The sequence below is a fragment of the Triturus cristatus genome, chromosome 12 (genome assembly GCF_964204655.1).
Source record: "Triturus cristatus chromosome 12, aTriCri1.1, whole genome shotgun sequence".
NCBI classification, from domain to species: domain Eukaryota; kingdom Metazoa; phylum Chordata; class Amphibia; order Caudata; family Salamandridae; genus Triturus; species Triturus cristatus.
The window spans coordinates 237,120,756-237,139,524 of NC_140595.1; the positions used below are offsets into that span (position 1 = coordinate 237,120,756).

At 42.4% G+C, this 18,769-nt stretch overlaps 1 protein-coding gene across 4 annotated transcripts in view; it reads left to right on the top strand.

Annotated features, from left to right (window-relative positions):
• The window catches only part of RIPOR1 (RHO family interacting cell polarization regulator 1), a 1,579,345-nt gene that overhangs the window by 1,263,523 nt on the left and 297,053 nt on the right, over nucleotides 1-18,769 (top strand). For all 4 annotated transcript variants that reach the window (XM_085639402.1, XM_085639400.1, XM_085639399.1 and 1 more), the window contains exon 19: nucleotides 3,837-4,033. In XM_085639402.1, coding sequence (XP_085495528.1) covers nucleotides 3,837-4,033 — 197 coding nt within the window. The remainder of the gene's footprint in view (nucleotides 1-3,836; nucleotides 4,034-18,769) is intronic.

Genomic DNA, 18,769 nt, shown 5'->3' on the forward strand with positions numbered 1-18,769 from the left:
CTGTACCAAGTTGGCTGTACTGAACTGAGTGATGTCATTACTGAACTGGGGAAATCTGCACCTGAGCCTTGGTTTGTACCGCACTGACACTCTAATCCTAGGAGGGCCTGCCTAGATCCACAAGAGGAAGGACACTATGGTAAAGGGTCGGGATGGGCGATACCCCAAGGCACAATAGTTCAAGTGCCAGTGCATTTTACTATATCTGATAATAGTACCTAGAGGTATTCCATTTTAAGTGTGTGTTAAAGTTCCTTTCTTTTATAAGTAAAATAATTTTTGGACAATCACATATTGCCCTTTAGGGTGGTTGTTGATTTCTTAGCTTGCACTGTCCCATTCTACCTCCCTGAAAAGCTTATGACTGCTTGTCATCGCTACCTCTGCGAGTCATGTGCTGAAGGGGTTGTACTTGGATCAATTTGCAGAGCTATAGTAGGACCGCCCACAGGACATCAAAGGCAATCAACCCCAGCCCCACATCTGAGGCCCAGCAGCCCATGCTTGTTTTTGGCCCACAAACTGGATTTGATAGTCACCCACTCACTTCAGCTCCTCTACCATTTCTCCTTAATGAGCTCTATGTATGGCAATAAGAATTTCTCTTGGTGTAAGTTATTAACATATGGGTCCACTTGTGTTACATCCTCATCAGTGAGTGTTCCAGTAACTATGACGCAGCATCCTTCCCTAGGATCTTTTATTACATTCTGTGGATAGCTATCATCACACCATTAACTTTCTTAACTGATAATCGCCTTACCGTGTTTGCTCAGCATTAAGGTTTCCATGTCCGTCAAGCCCCTCTTCAAACAGCTTTAATGAAATGTATGCATGCCAGCCCTGTAATAGAATAGCTCCTACCTCAAAAAAAACTCTTTCCCTTGAGCCCCCCACTCCAACACAATAACCGTAAACATTTACTAGCCTAATGAAAAAGCTCATTAACAGGAAGAAGAATCACCCCTGATGTTTCAGTGATTGTACATCCATGCCCAGCATTTATTTCACTAGTGCCCCCCCCCCCTTCCCCCCGGCCTTTTTGTTTTTAGAATCTGCCTCTCCTGTGTCCCCAAGCCGTCTCAGTAATTCTGCACGGTGGCCAACTGCTGTTCACTTACCAGTCCAGGCATCAGTATTCCACCGCGGAGGTCGGTGGCATGTTCCTCTCCAGTATGCAGTAAAGAAACAACAATATCATTGTTCAGATTCAGCTTCTAAAGTCTGTCTCACCTTACTTAGCCTCAGATTGTTTTGTAGTGATCTATCCTCCAGAAGCTCGTATTTAACTCCGAGGTCCCTTTCTTCATTGTTTATCCTGCTCACAACAGATCATGTATCTTCCAACTCCGCACCTAAATGGATTTATTTTCTTTGTTAGTGTTAACATGTTCGCCAATGGCTTGAATATCTTTGGCAAGACTGGTTATTACCATCAGGTCTTCCTTGGCTTAGGACACGTGATTGGTTTTATTACTTGCCATCTTCCCTGTGTTTGTGTCCCAAAGGACTACCATTGAGTTTACTATGAAGCTGTTCCTGGCTGTTGCCAACAAGTCTGTAAATCCCTTTGGCCTTTGCCAATATCCCGATTCCTCATTTGTGGTTAACCCTTTCAGGCCAGACCTGGATTAAATACATGGGTACCCATGTTTGCTAAGAGCAAATCGGTTATTCCCAACGCCGGATTGGGCAATATGTAGTAACCCTCCTCTGCAATGCTCTTCTTATATTCCTTACATGACATACAACAGTGTGTGGGTAAAGACCAGCTCACCCATCAGCTCCAGCTCCCCAGGGAGGCCCATCAGAGGCAATGGGTTGTGCTCAGAGAACCTTAGGGTAACCCTGCAAGAAGGACTTGCAGCTCTCACCTCAACACCACAGATCTAAAGTGTAGATGTCAGAAGGAGTCGTGGTAGGCTGAATCCTGCACTGAGGGTGGAAGGCCTGAGCCAGCCTAGGTACTCTCAGTCCAGCTCAGACGTCCTTTTAAGGCAAGGCCACTGCTTCTTTATTATTCCCATAACGAGAAAGGCCCAAGATGGCTGGTAAAGTATGCCTCCTCCACGCCCGCCTTGGTTCACTGCTGCTCTTCCGTGTTTCACCCCTCCACATTCACTACGTGGTGTCTCCAGGCAGCGGAATTCTGAATCTTGCCCCCCTCCGATGATAAAGAGACCGACTATGGGGTGATGCGAGCGGGTAGCTTATCCTCGGAGCATCATACTCGACCAGCACTGGACATGCCCCTCGCCCTGATCTGTCCATGATCCTGTTGACTCATCTATTTTAACTGGGCCTCTCCTGACGAATCTTCCCCAGTCTCAAAAAATATATATATTTAACCCGTCAAGGCCCACCCAAACTGTAAAAGCTACTTTCTTTAAAACAATTGGTTTACCAAAAAACAACCAAAGCCCCCCCCCCAAATAAATATCTACTCTAATGCCAAGTTTGATGCAATTCCATTCAACTGTTGTTATCTGTATCGGAGAGTAAACAATAATATAGAAGTTGAAATGGGCCTATTTTGGCCCCAATTGACGGATCTGCAGGAAACGTGCTGCGCTGAGCATAAATAGGATGACATTTTATATTGGAAAGTTTTGTGCAGATTCCTCAAACGGTACCAAAGTACTTACGAAATCAAACAAATGACTTTTGAACGGAAAATCTGACAAACATACACACTGCAACCACTTAGTTCAATTACAGATGCTCTGTGCACATGAAATGTGAATACGTGATGTGGGAAGTAATGCACAGCATGTAAATCTGAAATACTGCAAGCTTCAAAGAGTTTGTCACATGGAAGCAACATTTTCCTTTTTTTTTCTTTTTTTTAATTAAAAGAGGTAAGTGATGATATGATCCGGAAAAGTGGGATTACGTTCATTGATGCGAGGTTCCAGGCATCCAAAGCTCTGCTTTGACAGCTGCAGAACCAGTTTCCAGCCATGTTACAATGTGGCACCGTGTTTAGGGTGCAAACAGATTTTTATGTGTGTGCCTACAAATACTGTTGATTATTGTTCCTTTAAAACATGTTTGAAAATATTGTGACATGTATGCGGTCTACAAATTATGTTGTTTAATCCTAGGCAAATAATCAAAAAATCTACTATGTTACAAAAGTATGGGGACTTTAATTAAACAAGATCGACGCTTATGGAAATATTTAATAGTATTGTGCAAAAATACCTTGAGACTGCCCTGGTTGTCACTGTGTTGAAACCCAATATGTTTTTTTCCTGCCCAGCGCTGGAGCTCATATCTCCGGAATTGTATTCATTTTTGTTGGTCACGTTGCCATAAGTATGAAGAAAACTCCTAGTAAATCTATCCTGTAAAGCTGGCACTGGATATCTTACAAGGAAACCAGCATTAGCTTGAATATGCGTAGGCTAGAGGAGAGAGTTGACAAGAGATAGATAAATTAGGGGTGTGCAAAGTTGTGAAGGTTTACTTCTGCAAATGTATATTTTTGTTTTGTAAAGTTCTTATGTTTCTAAAGTTGAAAAAGAGTTACAAATTATTTGAACGATAACAAGAAAGATCCAGAAAAAGTAGGCTTAACATGAAAAACCATAAAGAAAAACCAACTTGTAGCTAAATAATTATTTGGGTGGGAAGTTTTCGCAAAGTTGACAAACTTTGCCACTGTTAAGTACAAATTTCATCAATTTATCTAAATAAAGCAGAAAGTGAAGTTGAAGATGTAATTGTCATTTTATGACGTCATAGTTCTAAATGTAGCATTATGAAAACATTGGCATTTCAGATACATGTAATTCTCATACTTTTACATTTCTGGTTTCCTTCCTTGGTTGCAGTCCTTTTTGTGCAGAACCTAAACTCTGATGACCAGGATGTGGTGCTGAAGGCCCTGAAGGGAGTGCCTGAGAGTCGGATCCAGAGGGAGGGACTAAAAACACTAAGCATGCTGCTGACCAATGGGAACAGCAAGGTCATCGCTGCAGTGTCTGCACTGCTGAAGAGTTATACAGACAACCTCAAATTCAGGGAGAGGGTGAGAGTTCTGCTGTAATGGTTGCTGATCCTTTTTTCTGGATTAGCAAGATCTGTAACATTCTTTTATACCCTATTAAGCCACCCTCTGCCTCCCACTGTGACACATTACAAACAACCTTGCCCTTTCTATACTGAGCCACTTGCCACACACCCACTTATTTCTACACTGAGACACGCTATCTATTTTTATTTCTTTGTGCTTCATCTTCTGTCTGTCAACTATTAAGATTCCCCCCAAACTTTGCGCATGACCTTCTCAAGGCCTACTGCAATTTTATAGCCATTGCCTTGTGTTTGCATATAGCTATGTACGTATTGTGATTTTTTGGGGGATACTCATTTTGTCATGGTTTATGCTGTAGTAAATATTGGATAATGTGATGATTGGTTCCATTCCTAAATTGTACTTTCTCGTGAGCTATTTGGGGCAGTAGACATTTTTTGTTTGTACTTCTGCCTAGAGAGTGTGCTTACTCTCTAAGCTAACATTGCTTGATGGTATAAATGATGTCATGATGTTTAACCAAAAAAGTGATTAAAAAAAAGATTTCCCCCCAAATCACTCCTCCAGCTTTTATTGTTCCAATATGCCACCCTATACACATCTTTGATGTAGCTTGCTGCTGAGAGGCTCCCCCGATGCATCTGTTTACATTTACCCATCTGTGTTTCTGAGACATTCCTACTTCAGTCAGACTACCCTCTAAGTACTGCAGATAGTCTCTTCGCAACCCCCTTAAATCTATTAATTTTATTCTCTTCTAAATGATTTCAGTCTCCCCTATTAAATTGGCGTGCCTTTGTATTTTGCATTTGTTTCTTGTTGAGAAGTCTTTATATCCAATCTCTGAGTACTTTATTTGTATTTGGTTACAGTTACTCTGTTCTCTTTTGTGGCTTTCACTTCCACCACAGCCAGCTTGTCTGTGAGTTCGAAAATTCCTTTAAGTAATCAGTAGCATTGTTGCTTGTTATACATTTCTAGAACGTTTAAGACTTCATTTACAACCCTGCCCCCAAAAGCAAGGGCTCATTGATGTTATTCCAGCAGCTAGTTCATTTGCGGTGTCTAGCATTTGTGAAAAACGAGACATCCTTCTAGATCGGAGGATAAGGACATATGAAAAAGCATGACATTTTATTGGATTTATGGAAGCATAAATGGCCATTGCCATTTGTAAACTTTATTTCGATCAAAAGATCATAAAAGTGGCATAAAATACAAAAAAAAAACACATTTAAACACAGAAAAAACATTGGAAAAAAATGTTAAAATAGACCCGTGCAAAATATACATAGCAGCGTAAGATTATTTAAAACAAAGACGCTTAATCCACATTGCATGTAAGAAACGTGAAACAGCAAACACTACAACAGTACTTGTGTCACTGACTAAGATGCGATAGGCTTCAGTACATCTTGTGAATCCTAAACTCCTACATAGAGGGATGAGCCAATATTTCCTGGGAGCTCTATATGCAACGCAGAGAAACAGTACGTGGATTAATGTCTCGGACGACCTTCCACAGGCTGGGCAGGTTGTTTCTATTTGTTTGGACCAGTTCTTAATAAAGTCCCTAAGTGGTAAAGTGCCCAACCTAAATTGGATGTAAAGTTTCCTTGCCAGAGGTGGGTGCACCTCATTCAGGAATGGCTCAAAAATATACTGGTCTTTATTTGATAAAAACTGTCTTGAAAGACTGCCAAGAGTTTCGTTTCGTTGTAATACACTTAGCCTATACTGCCTATATGCCTGGACCAGTTTAACACGAGGAAGCAACAAAGAAAATGCCCCAGGACTAGTCCAAAGTTCAGACAAGCCAATCCTGAAGCACATTTCCTTGATGTAAACAAGCCAGGGAAACTTCTTAGAAGTGCTAAGTGCAATTATTGAGCTAAGGTCACGACAATAAGAACCTAGCTCATCTGTGAGCCAAAGTCTTCGCCAATATGTTAAAGGACGTAGGCCTGCTTCTTCATCTATTGGTCGTATTGCCAGATCAAGACGTAGTGGTATTAAAGGGGTGCTTTGCGGTAGGCCCAATAAAAGTCTAATAAACTTATTCTCTATTAGAGAAAGACTTTTCAGCTGAGAATGGCCCCACAACTCTGCCCCATATAGAGCTGCATTTCTTGCTTGTACTTTATAAATTTCTGCAGCAGGGCCAGGAGCCCTATATGTGGTGTGTTTAGCAATTCTTAATATCGCACCAGATAGTTGAGCAAGCCGCATAGCTGCTTTGTCTAGTTGGGGAGCCCAGGAAAAAGACTCTGAGAGTGTGATTCCTAGGTATTCAAATAATGAGACCTTTTCTAGAGTTGTTCCATTGAGTGTGGGATTAGGTCGAGTTGTGTTAGCTGGATTAAAAACCATGTATTTAGTTTTCGAAATATTTATTTCGAGCCCGTGGTCAATACAAAATACTAAAAAACTATCTAAAACACGTTGAACGCCCATCGGGGATTTAGATAGCAAAGGGTGTCATCTGCAAAAAGCATGACTGGAACCTTTCTACCATTAAGTCTAGGGGAGTCACCACGGTCCGTCTTGTTGATATGGGTTACCAGAGCATTAACATAAAGACAGAACAGGGTAGGGGCTAGTACGCATCCCTGCCTGACTCCTCTGTCGACTGGGAAGCGCGCTGTTAATTGGCCTGCCTTACCATATCTGACCTGCGCATAGTTGCCAGTGTGCAGTCTAATGATCATGGCTAATAGGTCCAAGGGGACTCCCAACTTATGTAATACAGCCCAGAGCTTAGCCCTTGGAACCATGTCAAATGCTGCTTTCAGGTCGACAAATATCAGATAGAGGCTGCCACCCTCCACTGATACTGTCTTCCAGAATAATAATTGCAGCCTTAGAAGCTGATCAACAGTTGACACCCTTTTCCTAAATCCTGCCTGTAAGTCACTCAAGATGTTCATCTCTTCCATCCAAAAATGCAGACGATTGAGTAGTATTCTTGCAAACAACTTTTGTGCTACATCTATTAGGCTAATTGGCCTGTAATTTACAGGAAGCAATGGTGATCCTTTTTTAAATATGGGATATATTTCGGCTCCTAGCCATGTATCTGGGATATTCATACCTTTCATGATGGCATTAAATAGGGTCCATAAATAGGGAACCCAAATTGAGGGTTCTTCTTTATATAAGTCCCCAGGGATTTTGTCAAGGCCAGGTGCTTTGGATGTGGAAAGAGTTTTAATAGCACCCTCCACTTCCAAGGCCGTTATTTCATTAAAAGAATCAAATTGTGCTAGCTGAGGGGGGCCCTCAACAGCAATCAAATCATCTCCAGTAGAGTACAGGGACTTAAAATGAGCTTCCCAAGCGGATGCTGCGATATTCGGAAGAATCGGGGATTGTTCGTCCTTGTTACCTATATTGGAGATAATTTTCCAAAATCCCCTCATATCCTTATTAGAAAGAGCAGTTTTAAGGGCCTCCCATTTTTCAAATTCCCATGTTTTTTTTGCCTTTTTAATAGTCTCATTATAAAACTTCCTAGAGGGCTTCAATATAGCCTTATTTTTTGTTTTAATTGCGTTAATAAGAGCAGTTTTAGCCTGCCTACATGCTTTAGTATACCAGGAGTTAGAAAAGTGTTTTGGCCTGGATTTGGTTGAGGAAGGATTAAAAAAGGTTTTAAGAGCCGAAGTAAGGTGCAGGTAAGTTGATTCTACCGCTTGTAGGTCCCAAGCGCTTGGAAGTGGGGTAAATAACCTTTCAGTTTCAAGAAGCGCTGGGAGGATCAACCCATAAAGTTCTAGCATTTTATCCGGAGTGCGTTTAACTGAGTCCCATCTAATTCTTCTTTTATTATTGTCCAGAAGAAGGTTCTGGTCAGCCATAGGGCCAGTAGTAGAAGATATTTGAGGAACAGGAATTAATAACTCAAGCAACAACGCATCGTGGTCGCTGTCAAATCGAGAGATGACAGAAAAATCAACAATGCTATTCCAAGAAGATACCTCCACCAGAATATAATCTATTAGGGAGGAATAGTTATTCCTTTTAAAGGTAGGTTTCCCTGGCTGGTCTGATTTTAAACGGCCATTACAAGCCCTCAGTGAATGCATAAGGACAAATGCATTAATTTGCATAACTAATGGAGTCCATGCCTTTACCTTCTGGATTTGGGGATCTGGTATTAGATTACAGTTATCTTCCTCGTTATCTAATGTGTATGGGAGATCGACAAGCGGTTCGTATTGACAATTAAAATCACCCGCAATTATTAATCTATCATGTTTAGGTAGATCTGATAAACAAGTAGATAGTAAGTCGAAAATCGGAGAATCTTGAGATAGGCTTGTTGGACGTGAGTAAACGTTGATAAGAATTAATTTAAAATTAGGTTTAAATAAAAGAGCCAGACCTTGAAGATCCAATGAGAAGAAATCCAATTCAGAAATAGTGCAATCTAGATAAGTTGCAACCCATATGGAGAGGCCCCCGTAAGGTCTACCCCTGTTCCCCTTAGTTGCTGCTACATTATGGACCGAGAACCCTGGGAACAATGTAGGCACAAGCGACCAGGTCTCCTGGAATAATACAACATCATATTCTGATATAAACTTGGACCACTCTGGATTATCTATCTTTGTGTTTATACCAGCAATATTCCATGACAGAATCCTGATTTTAAGGTCTGAGCAGGGAGCTAAGGTGATTTGAGGTTCAGTACTAGAAGTCTCGACATTGGCTGGGTTTATGGCTTCTTCCCTAACGACTGGTTCATTAAAACTAGGCAATACACAATAAGTTGACAAATGGGTTGGTCTATATGAATTAAAACAAAATCCACTAGCATTAGCATATTCTTTCAAATGTTTATTTGGGATTTGTGTAGAGGGTAAAGGATTATTCCCGAGTCAGTCGCACTCTTCCAAATTGGAAAGTGCTTCGAATCTATTGGAGAGTGATAACGTGTTAGCACGGGATGAGTTGGCAGTGATAGGGGCACTAGACTGCACTATGGAATCGTTTACTCTGGCTAAGCTTGGGTTTTTGGATTGACGTTTATTATAAAAATAATCATATGTTAAGGGCACTATTTCAAATGATCTCCTTTGTGGGGGGAAAAAAGTTTCTAAGGAGAACAGGTAAAACATTAGAGTTCGAAAAGTGTACAATAACACAGTCCCCTTTTAACTTCTTCTCCTGGGTACCCACCCAATCAACTCTTCTCGCCATAATGATCTTACTTACAAGTGATTGACATACCCAATCAGGGGCGCTAAGATTTGACGAAATCCAGTATGCACATTTGTCCATTAAGTGCATGGTAGACTCTCTTTGGTTAGCTACTAGCGGGGGTACCTGTGCCAGAACCAACGCCAAAGGAGCTGCTAGAGGAGATAAATGGAACGTTGGTTCGAAAATTCTTTTAAGTAATCAGTAGCATTGTTGCTTGTTATACATTTCTAGAACGTTTAAGACTTCATTTACAACCCTGCCCCCAAAAGCAAGGGCTCATTGATGTTATTCCAGCAGCTAGTTCATTTGCGGTGTCTAGCATTTGTGAAAAACGAGACATCCTTCTAGATCGGAGGATAAGGACATATGAAAAAGCATGACATTTTATTGGATTTATGGAAGCATAAATGGCACTACCAGAAAGAATTTGAAAAGCGAATGAATCATAAGGTAAAAGTCTCTTTGACTACTGAGCAAAGAATGGACATTAAAGAGAACCTTAAAGTTCAATTTAATAGCAACTCATAAATGATATTCCAGAAGAGGGTAATGTGAAGTCCACATATGCGAAACGTTGGGTGATCTCCAGGGTTATATAACTGTTGAAATACGCTAAGCTATCTGATTTCATTATTTACATCTACCTTTCTGAAGGCTGCTACATAGGACTGGGTTTGTGCAAGAGACTATGTACGTTGAATACAAGGAAAGAAAAAAATCTGGAGAAAAAGCTTTGGTAGGAAGAGCAAAATAGTGCTGTGTTACTGCTGTGTTTTTGTCCTTGATCACATGCACAGTAATAATACATCCAGCCCCTTGTCCTTCAGGTTCAGGGGGAATGTTTGTCCAGCATGAAAAACTGTCAAAATTAAAAAGCTGGGTGTAATCACAACCCCGCCTGTCCCCATGTAATCCCAATTTCTGTGCATTTCAGGTTTCAACGTCAGACCGTCAGGGTCATTAGAATCAGATGTGTTTTGTTTAACAGCGAGTCCTTGTATTTGCACTTAGATATTTCTGTCGGCACACCTGGAAGACCCTCTACTCAAGCGCACCATTTTTATGTCACTCTCACTAGTTTGACCCTTGTGAATCTAGTGGGATCACTACATGTTCCAACCAACCCTTTTATGTCATTCCTAACAGGAAAACTTTGTTTTTAAAGCAATAGCTGTAATTTTAATGGACATATTTTTTTTATTGAAAAAAATTAAAACCACAGGGACAGAAGTTTGCTGCCCATTCCTATGTTTTCTGGTATTTTCAGGGGGCTGCAAAATACCTCCTGCCTAATTGCTCTTGTGACATAGTATTAAAGTAAACAGTATTGCAGTACATAGATTTTTTAGGTCGAGCATTCAAGACCTCTTGTTTATACTTTAGTATATACTCATATGTGTATATACTTTTGGGCTCCGAGGATCAGCCTTAGGACTTGTCTGCTTTCGCTTAGGGACTTCTTTTTCTCTTCCACTGCCTCTATTTTACTGTCTCGATAGAAAACGACCATTATAGGTCAGTAAAATACCAGAATTGGTTTCTGCTTGTTCAACTGTCTCTATTTTACTGTATTGATAGAAAACGACCAGTAGAGGTCAGTAAAATACCAGAATTTCTTTCTGCTGAGGGACTTTATTTTTTTAAATTTTTCTGTCAACTGCCTCTATTTAACTTTCTTGATAGAAAACGACCAGCAGAGGTCAGTAAAGTACCAGAATCACTTTAGCATTCTCTAGATTCTAGTCCATAGAAATTGTCTTCCACGAGCACCCGAGACAATAATATTTTTTTCAAATCTTGTATTTTGAGTGATATGACCACAGAAGGCACTGATTTTATATTAAAAACAGAGATTTGGGACTTTACCCTTTCCCGCTGAAAGGCAATATTTCGCTCCATGTGTTTCCATACCTGGTGTGTCTCGTAGTTTGGTGCTTACTTTCCCTCCATGTTAAAGAACAGTAGATGTTTCAGCACCCAGGCTAATGTGCTGCATGGCTGAATACATATAAGGTCCCAAAGGCGAAACCGATTGCATTGCAAATGCTTGTCTTCTTTGATGAGCCCATCTCTTTGAGTCACTTGGCAGTCAGTCATAAATATTTATTTTGGAAAATAATTTCCATAAAGCATGCAGCCAACAATAAATACATGCAACATTAAAAAACATCAAAAGTTAAAAAATTGTAAAACATAGCAATCACTTCATCATATAAAAACAAAACAATTATTGAGGACATGATCTTTTCTTTACAGTGCCCCTTAAAAATCCAGTCACAAACAAACAAATATGTTCTGTAGTTAGCATCTTTAGAAACATTAATGCAGGTCTAACCAGCGTAAAATTCAATAACTTTGAAAAGGGGAATAATACATTTAGGACAAAGCTCACCATAAAAATCCCAGACAAAAATATAATGAAGGTTATCTTGCCTTGAAAAGTTGTCAAAAAGAGAAAGGGAGAGATTCTCCACCAATGAACAGCCTTTGGGGTACGCAATGTATTATTAACTGTAGCAGTTTGTATATTCGTGTGTTTGCATTTTGTTTATTTTGTTCTTTTAATTGTTGTATATTGGTTTTTTTTATATATATATATAATTGTGACTACTTTACGGTATACTTTTACTATCATTTATTTTTACTTTAAGTAACATTGTTGAGTAATATTACTTTTAGTATTGTTAATGTTAGTGAGCCTCCCACACAGCAGCAGTAATCCTGAGTGCTGCATTTCTGGGAGGCTTCCCCTGTTGTGGGTGGAGAGAGAAGTAGCCCGGCACTGGGTGGCCTTGTGAGTGCACAGAAGCGGATTCCTAGCTGTCGAGCTGCCTGGAGTGGTGGGAGGTGCTCAGCGACCTTGAGGAAGTGGATCCTCCTCTCCCGGTCCCCCAAAGTGAGGCAGGTGTGTTCTGCAGCATAATCCTTTTGCCGGGGACAATGGAGTGGACCCCAGGAGTGAGGGGACCCCGAGATGAAATTGAAATAGAGGACGCTGCCATCAGGCCTTTCGGTACCTGTGGGGGTCCTTGGGACAAGGGTGCAGCATAGTAGTTGGAGAGAACCTGCCCTTAATAATAACCTGAGAAGCTTCAATCAGACAGTGGGGAAGGAAACGGCTGAAAAGTTTGAGGGCCTGTTTACGTGGACCGCCGGAATTGTGGAGACGTGTTGGTGGCAGTCTCCCTACCGCACTATTACGATTCGGGTGGTTGGACCGACATAGCCCCGCCGCAGCTGCCAGGGCTGTTCCCTGGTGGTGTTGCAGTGGTTAGGAGGCCGCAATATGCTTGGCTGGATCACCACAATCCCGCCAAACATATTACGAGTTACCTCTCCGTCGGTGGTGTCATGGAGGAAACAAAGGGGGCCCTACAGGGCTTCCTTTGCCCCCGATCGCATGTGGATGCACACAGGGGCGCACGACATGTGCCCCCCTGTGGGCATGTTTTTGGCCATGGGAACGCCGTAATTAGCTGGCCAGACAGGAGGAAACTCCTAACTGGCAGGTGGTCTGACCATTGCTTTGGAGGTGCGGCAGCTGGGTGGACCCAGCGCCGCACTGCCAAAGTCGTAATCATGCCCTAAGTATGTTATAGTTGGAACCTGCTCATCGACTGTTTTGGTGTCAACGGACTTCTGGCTGTGCATATGCCCGATCCTTGCTTTATTTTCTCCCTTGGGGTATAAGGGGCCTACTTCACTTTGCTGTGGATGGCGGGTAGCTTACAAGTGAGAGTGGCGCTGAGTCGGCATACTACTGAGGGTGTCGCAGGGTGCTGTGAGCTCATTACCTGTGCGTTTGCATGCAGAAAGGAGTGGGCGTCGCCCTAATGGCAGAGTTCCCTGCAGACAGTGGGTGGCCTGGTGCATACTGTGATTAATTCAGGCCCCTATTAAACTGTGTCTGGACCTGGGGGTGCCACAGTGTGCTGCATGTTTGAGAATTATATTACTGGTGTTCAGCCTGAAGTGATATCTGGGGTACTGCGTAGAGGATGGTTGCGGAGGGGCTGACCTCGCTGCGTGAGTGTGTTGTTATGGATCTTCTGTGGCGCTGTAAAGCCTGTCACTGGGCAGCTGATCTCTCCCTGAAAAGTGACTGACACAGGAGTGGTGTTCTCGGGGGCACTGCCTGTGGGGTTTGGGAAGCGGGCCTTGTGAGAACTACGTGGTGCCTGAGGAAGGCCCTGTGAGATGTGGAATCGCTCAGGGGAAGAGACTAATGGGTGTGTGAATACTGAGCAGTTGGTAGTGACTCAAGTGTGGACGTAGGGGTCCAGCAGTGCTCTAAGTATGGGAAAGGACAAGGCGCATAAGGAACAACAAAGCAACATGATGACGCAATATGTCCAGCTGCTGGGCCTTCCGCAGTGCATTACGAGACAGGCGAGCACATGCCCTGGGGACAGAGGGGGAACCATCGAGGGCGACTCTGATGGAGGCCTTAAAAGGGTTGTGTAATGCCCTGGAAAGCAAGATAGATACAGTGGCCATATAGGTGGGATTGCTATGAGTGGATCTATGCAAAGTGTCGGAGAGAGTAACTGATATGGAATGAAAGATTGGTGGTTTGGACCAAGATGTTGCTACATTGAAAGAGCTGGTTGCGAGGCTTACCGCTGCAGCGAAGACGTGGGAAGATACGGCAGAGGATGCAGAGTGTTGATCCCCCTGCAACATCTGTCTGGTAGGTTTTCTGGATGGGCGGAGGGAGACTCAGCAAAATTATTTCTAGAGAACTGGATCTATAATACCTGCCAACCTGGGGGTTTGACACATGTTTGTTGTGGAGTGTGCGCACTGGGTACGGGCGGCCTGCCATCAGCTGGGTGCCCTGCCAAGGGCTTTGATTGCACAGATCTTCAATTATCGTGATGGGGACTGTATCCTCAAGGCGGCTCATACAGCAGGAATGCTCTAACATGAAATCCATACTTTATCCATCTTCCCAGACTACACCAGAAAAGTGCAAACACAGCGAACATCATTTATGGAAGTCAAGCGGCAACTTCAAACCCTGGACTTTTCATATATGCAAGACTTTGTGTGGTCTCCCTGGGTAAGACTCATTTCTTTGATCGCCCGGAGGATACTTTGATGTGGCTCAAGTGATGACCATGGTTCCCAATGAGGAGTCAGGATCACTAAAGACTGGTTGGGTCAGCCAGAGATGGCGTTGGCGTATGTCCCCATGGAGTGTATCCCAGAGACAATCATCAGAAGGAAATACACCTGATACCCAGATAGAGGTCCTGGAAGATGGCTCATTGGCAGATGTAGTGATGGACAGCGTTGCTTTCTCTGGCACTCTGAACAGTGAAGCAGAGGAGGTGCCACCAACCCTGCATTCCTATTTCTGAAGCACTGGGGTGGCCATTTCCCGTCTTCAGGAGACACATCTCACGGAGCCTGAAACAGTCAAATTGCGAAAGTGATGGAGGGGGCAGCTGTGTTCATCCACAATCTCTTCATATGCACATGGGGTGGTGGTCTGGGTGGCTTCAGGAGTTCCCTTTTGCCTGCTTTTTTCAGAGGCGGCGCACAGGGTAGATATGTTCTGGTGCAGTGGTTATTGGATGGTGTTGATATCACCATCTTGAATATGTATGCCCCCAATGTGAATGATAATAGTCCTTCCCCAGGCTACCATCTCTCTTGACGGATAACATGGTGAAGTGGGTATTATTGGTGGAGGATTTCAATTGTGTGATAGATCCAGTCTTGTATCCAGAGGTATGACCAAACTAGGTATGGTGAACACACTGACTGATGTCATGCGTCATGTAGTGTGTGTGGATGTGTGGAGAGAGTGTTATCCAAATGGGAAGGAATACTCTTATAACTCGGTCGCACACAATACTTACATTCAGTTGGATTGTGCTTTGGGTACTGCAAATATGTGATCAGATATACGAAGAGTGACATATCTGGGTAGGTTTCTACCTGACCACTCTCCTCTGATGCTTGAGTGGAATGGAGACAGGACACAATGTGATCGAAGACATTGGAGATTGCAGACGGAGGCATTACCAGATGCACCGTTTAGACAGACCCTTGGTGAAAAGATAACAGAATATTTAGACGGTAATTAGAGTACCACGATGAGCAGGGGCACAGAATAGGAGGCACTAAAGGCTGTCATATTAGGGGAATGTTTGAGCAGGGTAGGGGGTCTGTGTAGGCAGATTCAATAAGAGGCAACTAGCGGAGACTCAGCAGATGGATGATGGGAACACCGGTGCAGCTGACTCCATGGTTGGGATTAAGAGATGCATTGGGGATGCATGGTACTGGTTGGATAAGTTCACAGGACAGGAGTACAGGCAGAGACTACTTAGGGAGGGGGACTGACCTGGTAGATTATTAGTATGGTTTCTGAGGGAGACAGAGAACCCCCCCATTATGACACTCCGCCATAGTGACGGGACCATGGCTAATATACAGCGACTTATTAATGGAGGTTTGAGGGACCATCTGGGGGACCTCTACCGAGAAGGGGTGGCCGCAGATGATTTGACGGTAGTGGACTATCTGGCGGGTGTGGATGTCCCTAAGTTACCACCCCTCATATGAGATGAACTAGAGTTGGAGATCACTCTTGAGGAGGTGAGACAGATGATTGCTGATATGAACTGTGGGAAGTCTCCGGGAGGTGATGGCTTTCCGGTGGAATTCTACCAGACCTATAAGGGGCAGTTGTTTGGTCCACTGCTGGAGGTTTTTCAGGAAGCATGCATGGTCGTGTGATACCCCCCACCCCCCACGCTTACAGAGGGGGTGGTGTGCGTTGTGCCCAAGCCGGGAGGAGATGTAGTGGCCACTTCTTTGTATAGGCCTCTCACCATGCTGAATATGGACACAAACGTGTTGTGTAAAATACTGGCAAGCCGACAGACAGGAGTGATGGGATCACTTGTCCATGAGGACCAGTGTGGTTTTATACCAGGATGCAACACAGCCCTTAATTTGTGCAGACTTGCCCACGTTCTGCATGAGTGGAGTTGGGTTATCTACAGCTTTAGGGAAGATGGGCTCTGTCCCCCATTTCCATCACTGGGTGACAAAGGTCTATATCGAACCTAAGGCGAGGTGCACAGTGAAAGTTGGATGTCTAATGCACGGGATGTGAGACGGGTCACTCCGCAGAGATGTCCACCTTGTCGATAGAACCAATGGTGACTCTCCTTTCGAAATGTTATGGGCAATGTTGGTATTAGAGTAGGGAACATGAAGCACACCATCTTGCTATGTCAGTATTGGTATGGAGAGAAAGGGGCTGTGAGACAATGAAGGATCTATACCCATGAGGCTCGTTTCTTCCATTTGTAGAGGCACGCAACACGTTTGTAGTGGGGGACTCTAAACTGGATGGATATGGCGCAACAGATTTGGACTGACTTTCCGGCTACCCCTCCGGTGACAGACACCTTACATATGATGCTGACTGTTGGGTCGGTTACACATTTGCTGACACACCTCTACCGAAAACTTAAAGCCGATAGGCCATGGACGGAACCAGTAGCACGGTGGGCATGGGGTTAGGAGCTGTTGGAACTGCTCCCTGATTCAGATTGGACTGCGACTTGTGAACCGGTAAAGACTGTTTCTTGTAATGCTAGATTTATGTTAACCCACTTTAACTTTCTGCGATTGTACATATATTATGCTAATTAAACTCAGTAAGGTGTATGTGGGTAAAGGGGCGACCTGTCCGTGGTGTCGGTGCGTGGGTGCTACCTTTTTTTACGTTGTGGGACTGCCCAAGGTTTCAGGAGTAATGGAAGCAGATAGTGGCAAAACTGAGTGATGCCACACCCATAGTGTTGGCATAGTCTCCCCGAATGTGCCTGCTTCGCATTATTAGAAAGCTCTGGAAGGGGAAGATAAAATGGAAGTTCTTGTAACTCGCCCTGGAGTTGGCCAAGAGGAGAATAGCCATGGGGTGATGTTTCCTAGATCCCCTCTGTTACACTGTGGTTTAGGGACATGGTGGAATGAATGATTGCTGAGAAGTTCATATGAAAATTAATCTCAGAGATGATAAGTTAGAGGAGGATCTAGAAACCTGGGCCGCATTACTGGGGAGTATGCATGGTGATCTGGAAGGAATGATTCCACAGCTTACACAGTTGCGTGAGGGGGAAGATCCGACTGACGCACAGGAATGTAACATAATGAGTGTGACCATGTCGATGGCTGCTCCTGAGTCACAGTGAATGGATTGCTCCATGAAAGGTTGAGAGGGTTGGCACAGAGAGTACACGTACTGAGTAGACATATTGCACATGGACTGCGTCTGAGATACTGAGGAAACTGGTGGGGGTTTTGAGGCTGCTTTCCTGGGTCTGTATTATTGGTGATATCGAAATGACATATAACCTGTACCACGTTCTGTTTGTTCTTGTTTATCTATTAGTTCATTTAAAATGTAAAAAGTACATGATAAAACATGTTAGAAATGTGCTACTTTGTATTACCTCTGTGCTAGGCAAATGGTTGCATAATGCCTAATAAACAGAATTTACAACAACAACAAAATCTCGCTCCAACCTAAGCAACAGCCAGCAAAATATTGAACTTCAGAGGGAGCATTCTTAATATTTCCACTCCAGAATATGAAAATTGTGGTAAAATATAGAACTTTGGCGGAGTCAGATAATATAGACACACTCCAATTTATACAATAGAAAAGTGTTATGTATTTGGAAAGGTCAGATTTACTATTTCCACTTGAACCTGAGCAACGGTAGGGAAAGTGTTGGCAAATATTTATAATAAATATTTAAAAATATATTACAAAAAAATAATTCCATAAACCACCAAAAGCTCCCAAATGTATTTAAAAATAATCCACAATAAATTACTCGATTTATAAAAATACACCTTAAACCATTATTTACCAATTAAATACTTTAAAGAAAGCATAGTAAAACACTTCCCACCCTTCTCACCTACTATCACCACCCACAAAAATGTGAAATGATACATAAAAAAAAATACAAAAATAGTAAATATTTTAAACAACTAAATGTAACATTATTATAAAGGAAAAAATTCCATTTCAAAAACTAAATAATTTACATAATATAATTATCCAATTAAAATAAAAAAAATCCTGAATTGAGAAAAATATATAACTAATGGTCTAACAGTTGAAAAAAGAAATAACAATTTGAATATTAATGTAACAATTAAATAATTTACATAATTATTAATTTAATTAACTAAATAAAAGTAACACATTTTAAACAATGCATAGAAAGTTATTTAAATATCTTATCACCCTACTTCCTTACAGTCCCAACAGCCCTTCAATAAATAAGAAAAAATAAAATAAACTCAATAACGGTTTTAAAAATAGCACTGAAGCAATAAAACTACAAAACAAATTACAAACAACTAAAACTGACATTGTTTTTTCATTAAACGTTATTGGTATAAAGGAATATCACATAGACAGTACATAACATAAGGAGTCCATCTGCAGCATTTTGACATCCCGCATCCCCCGTCAACACCGAT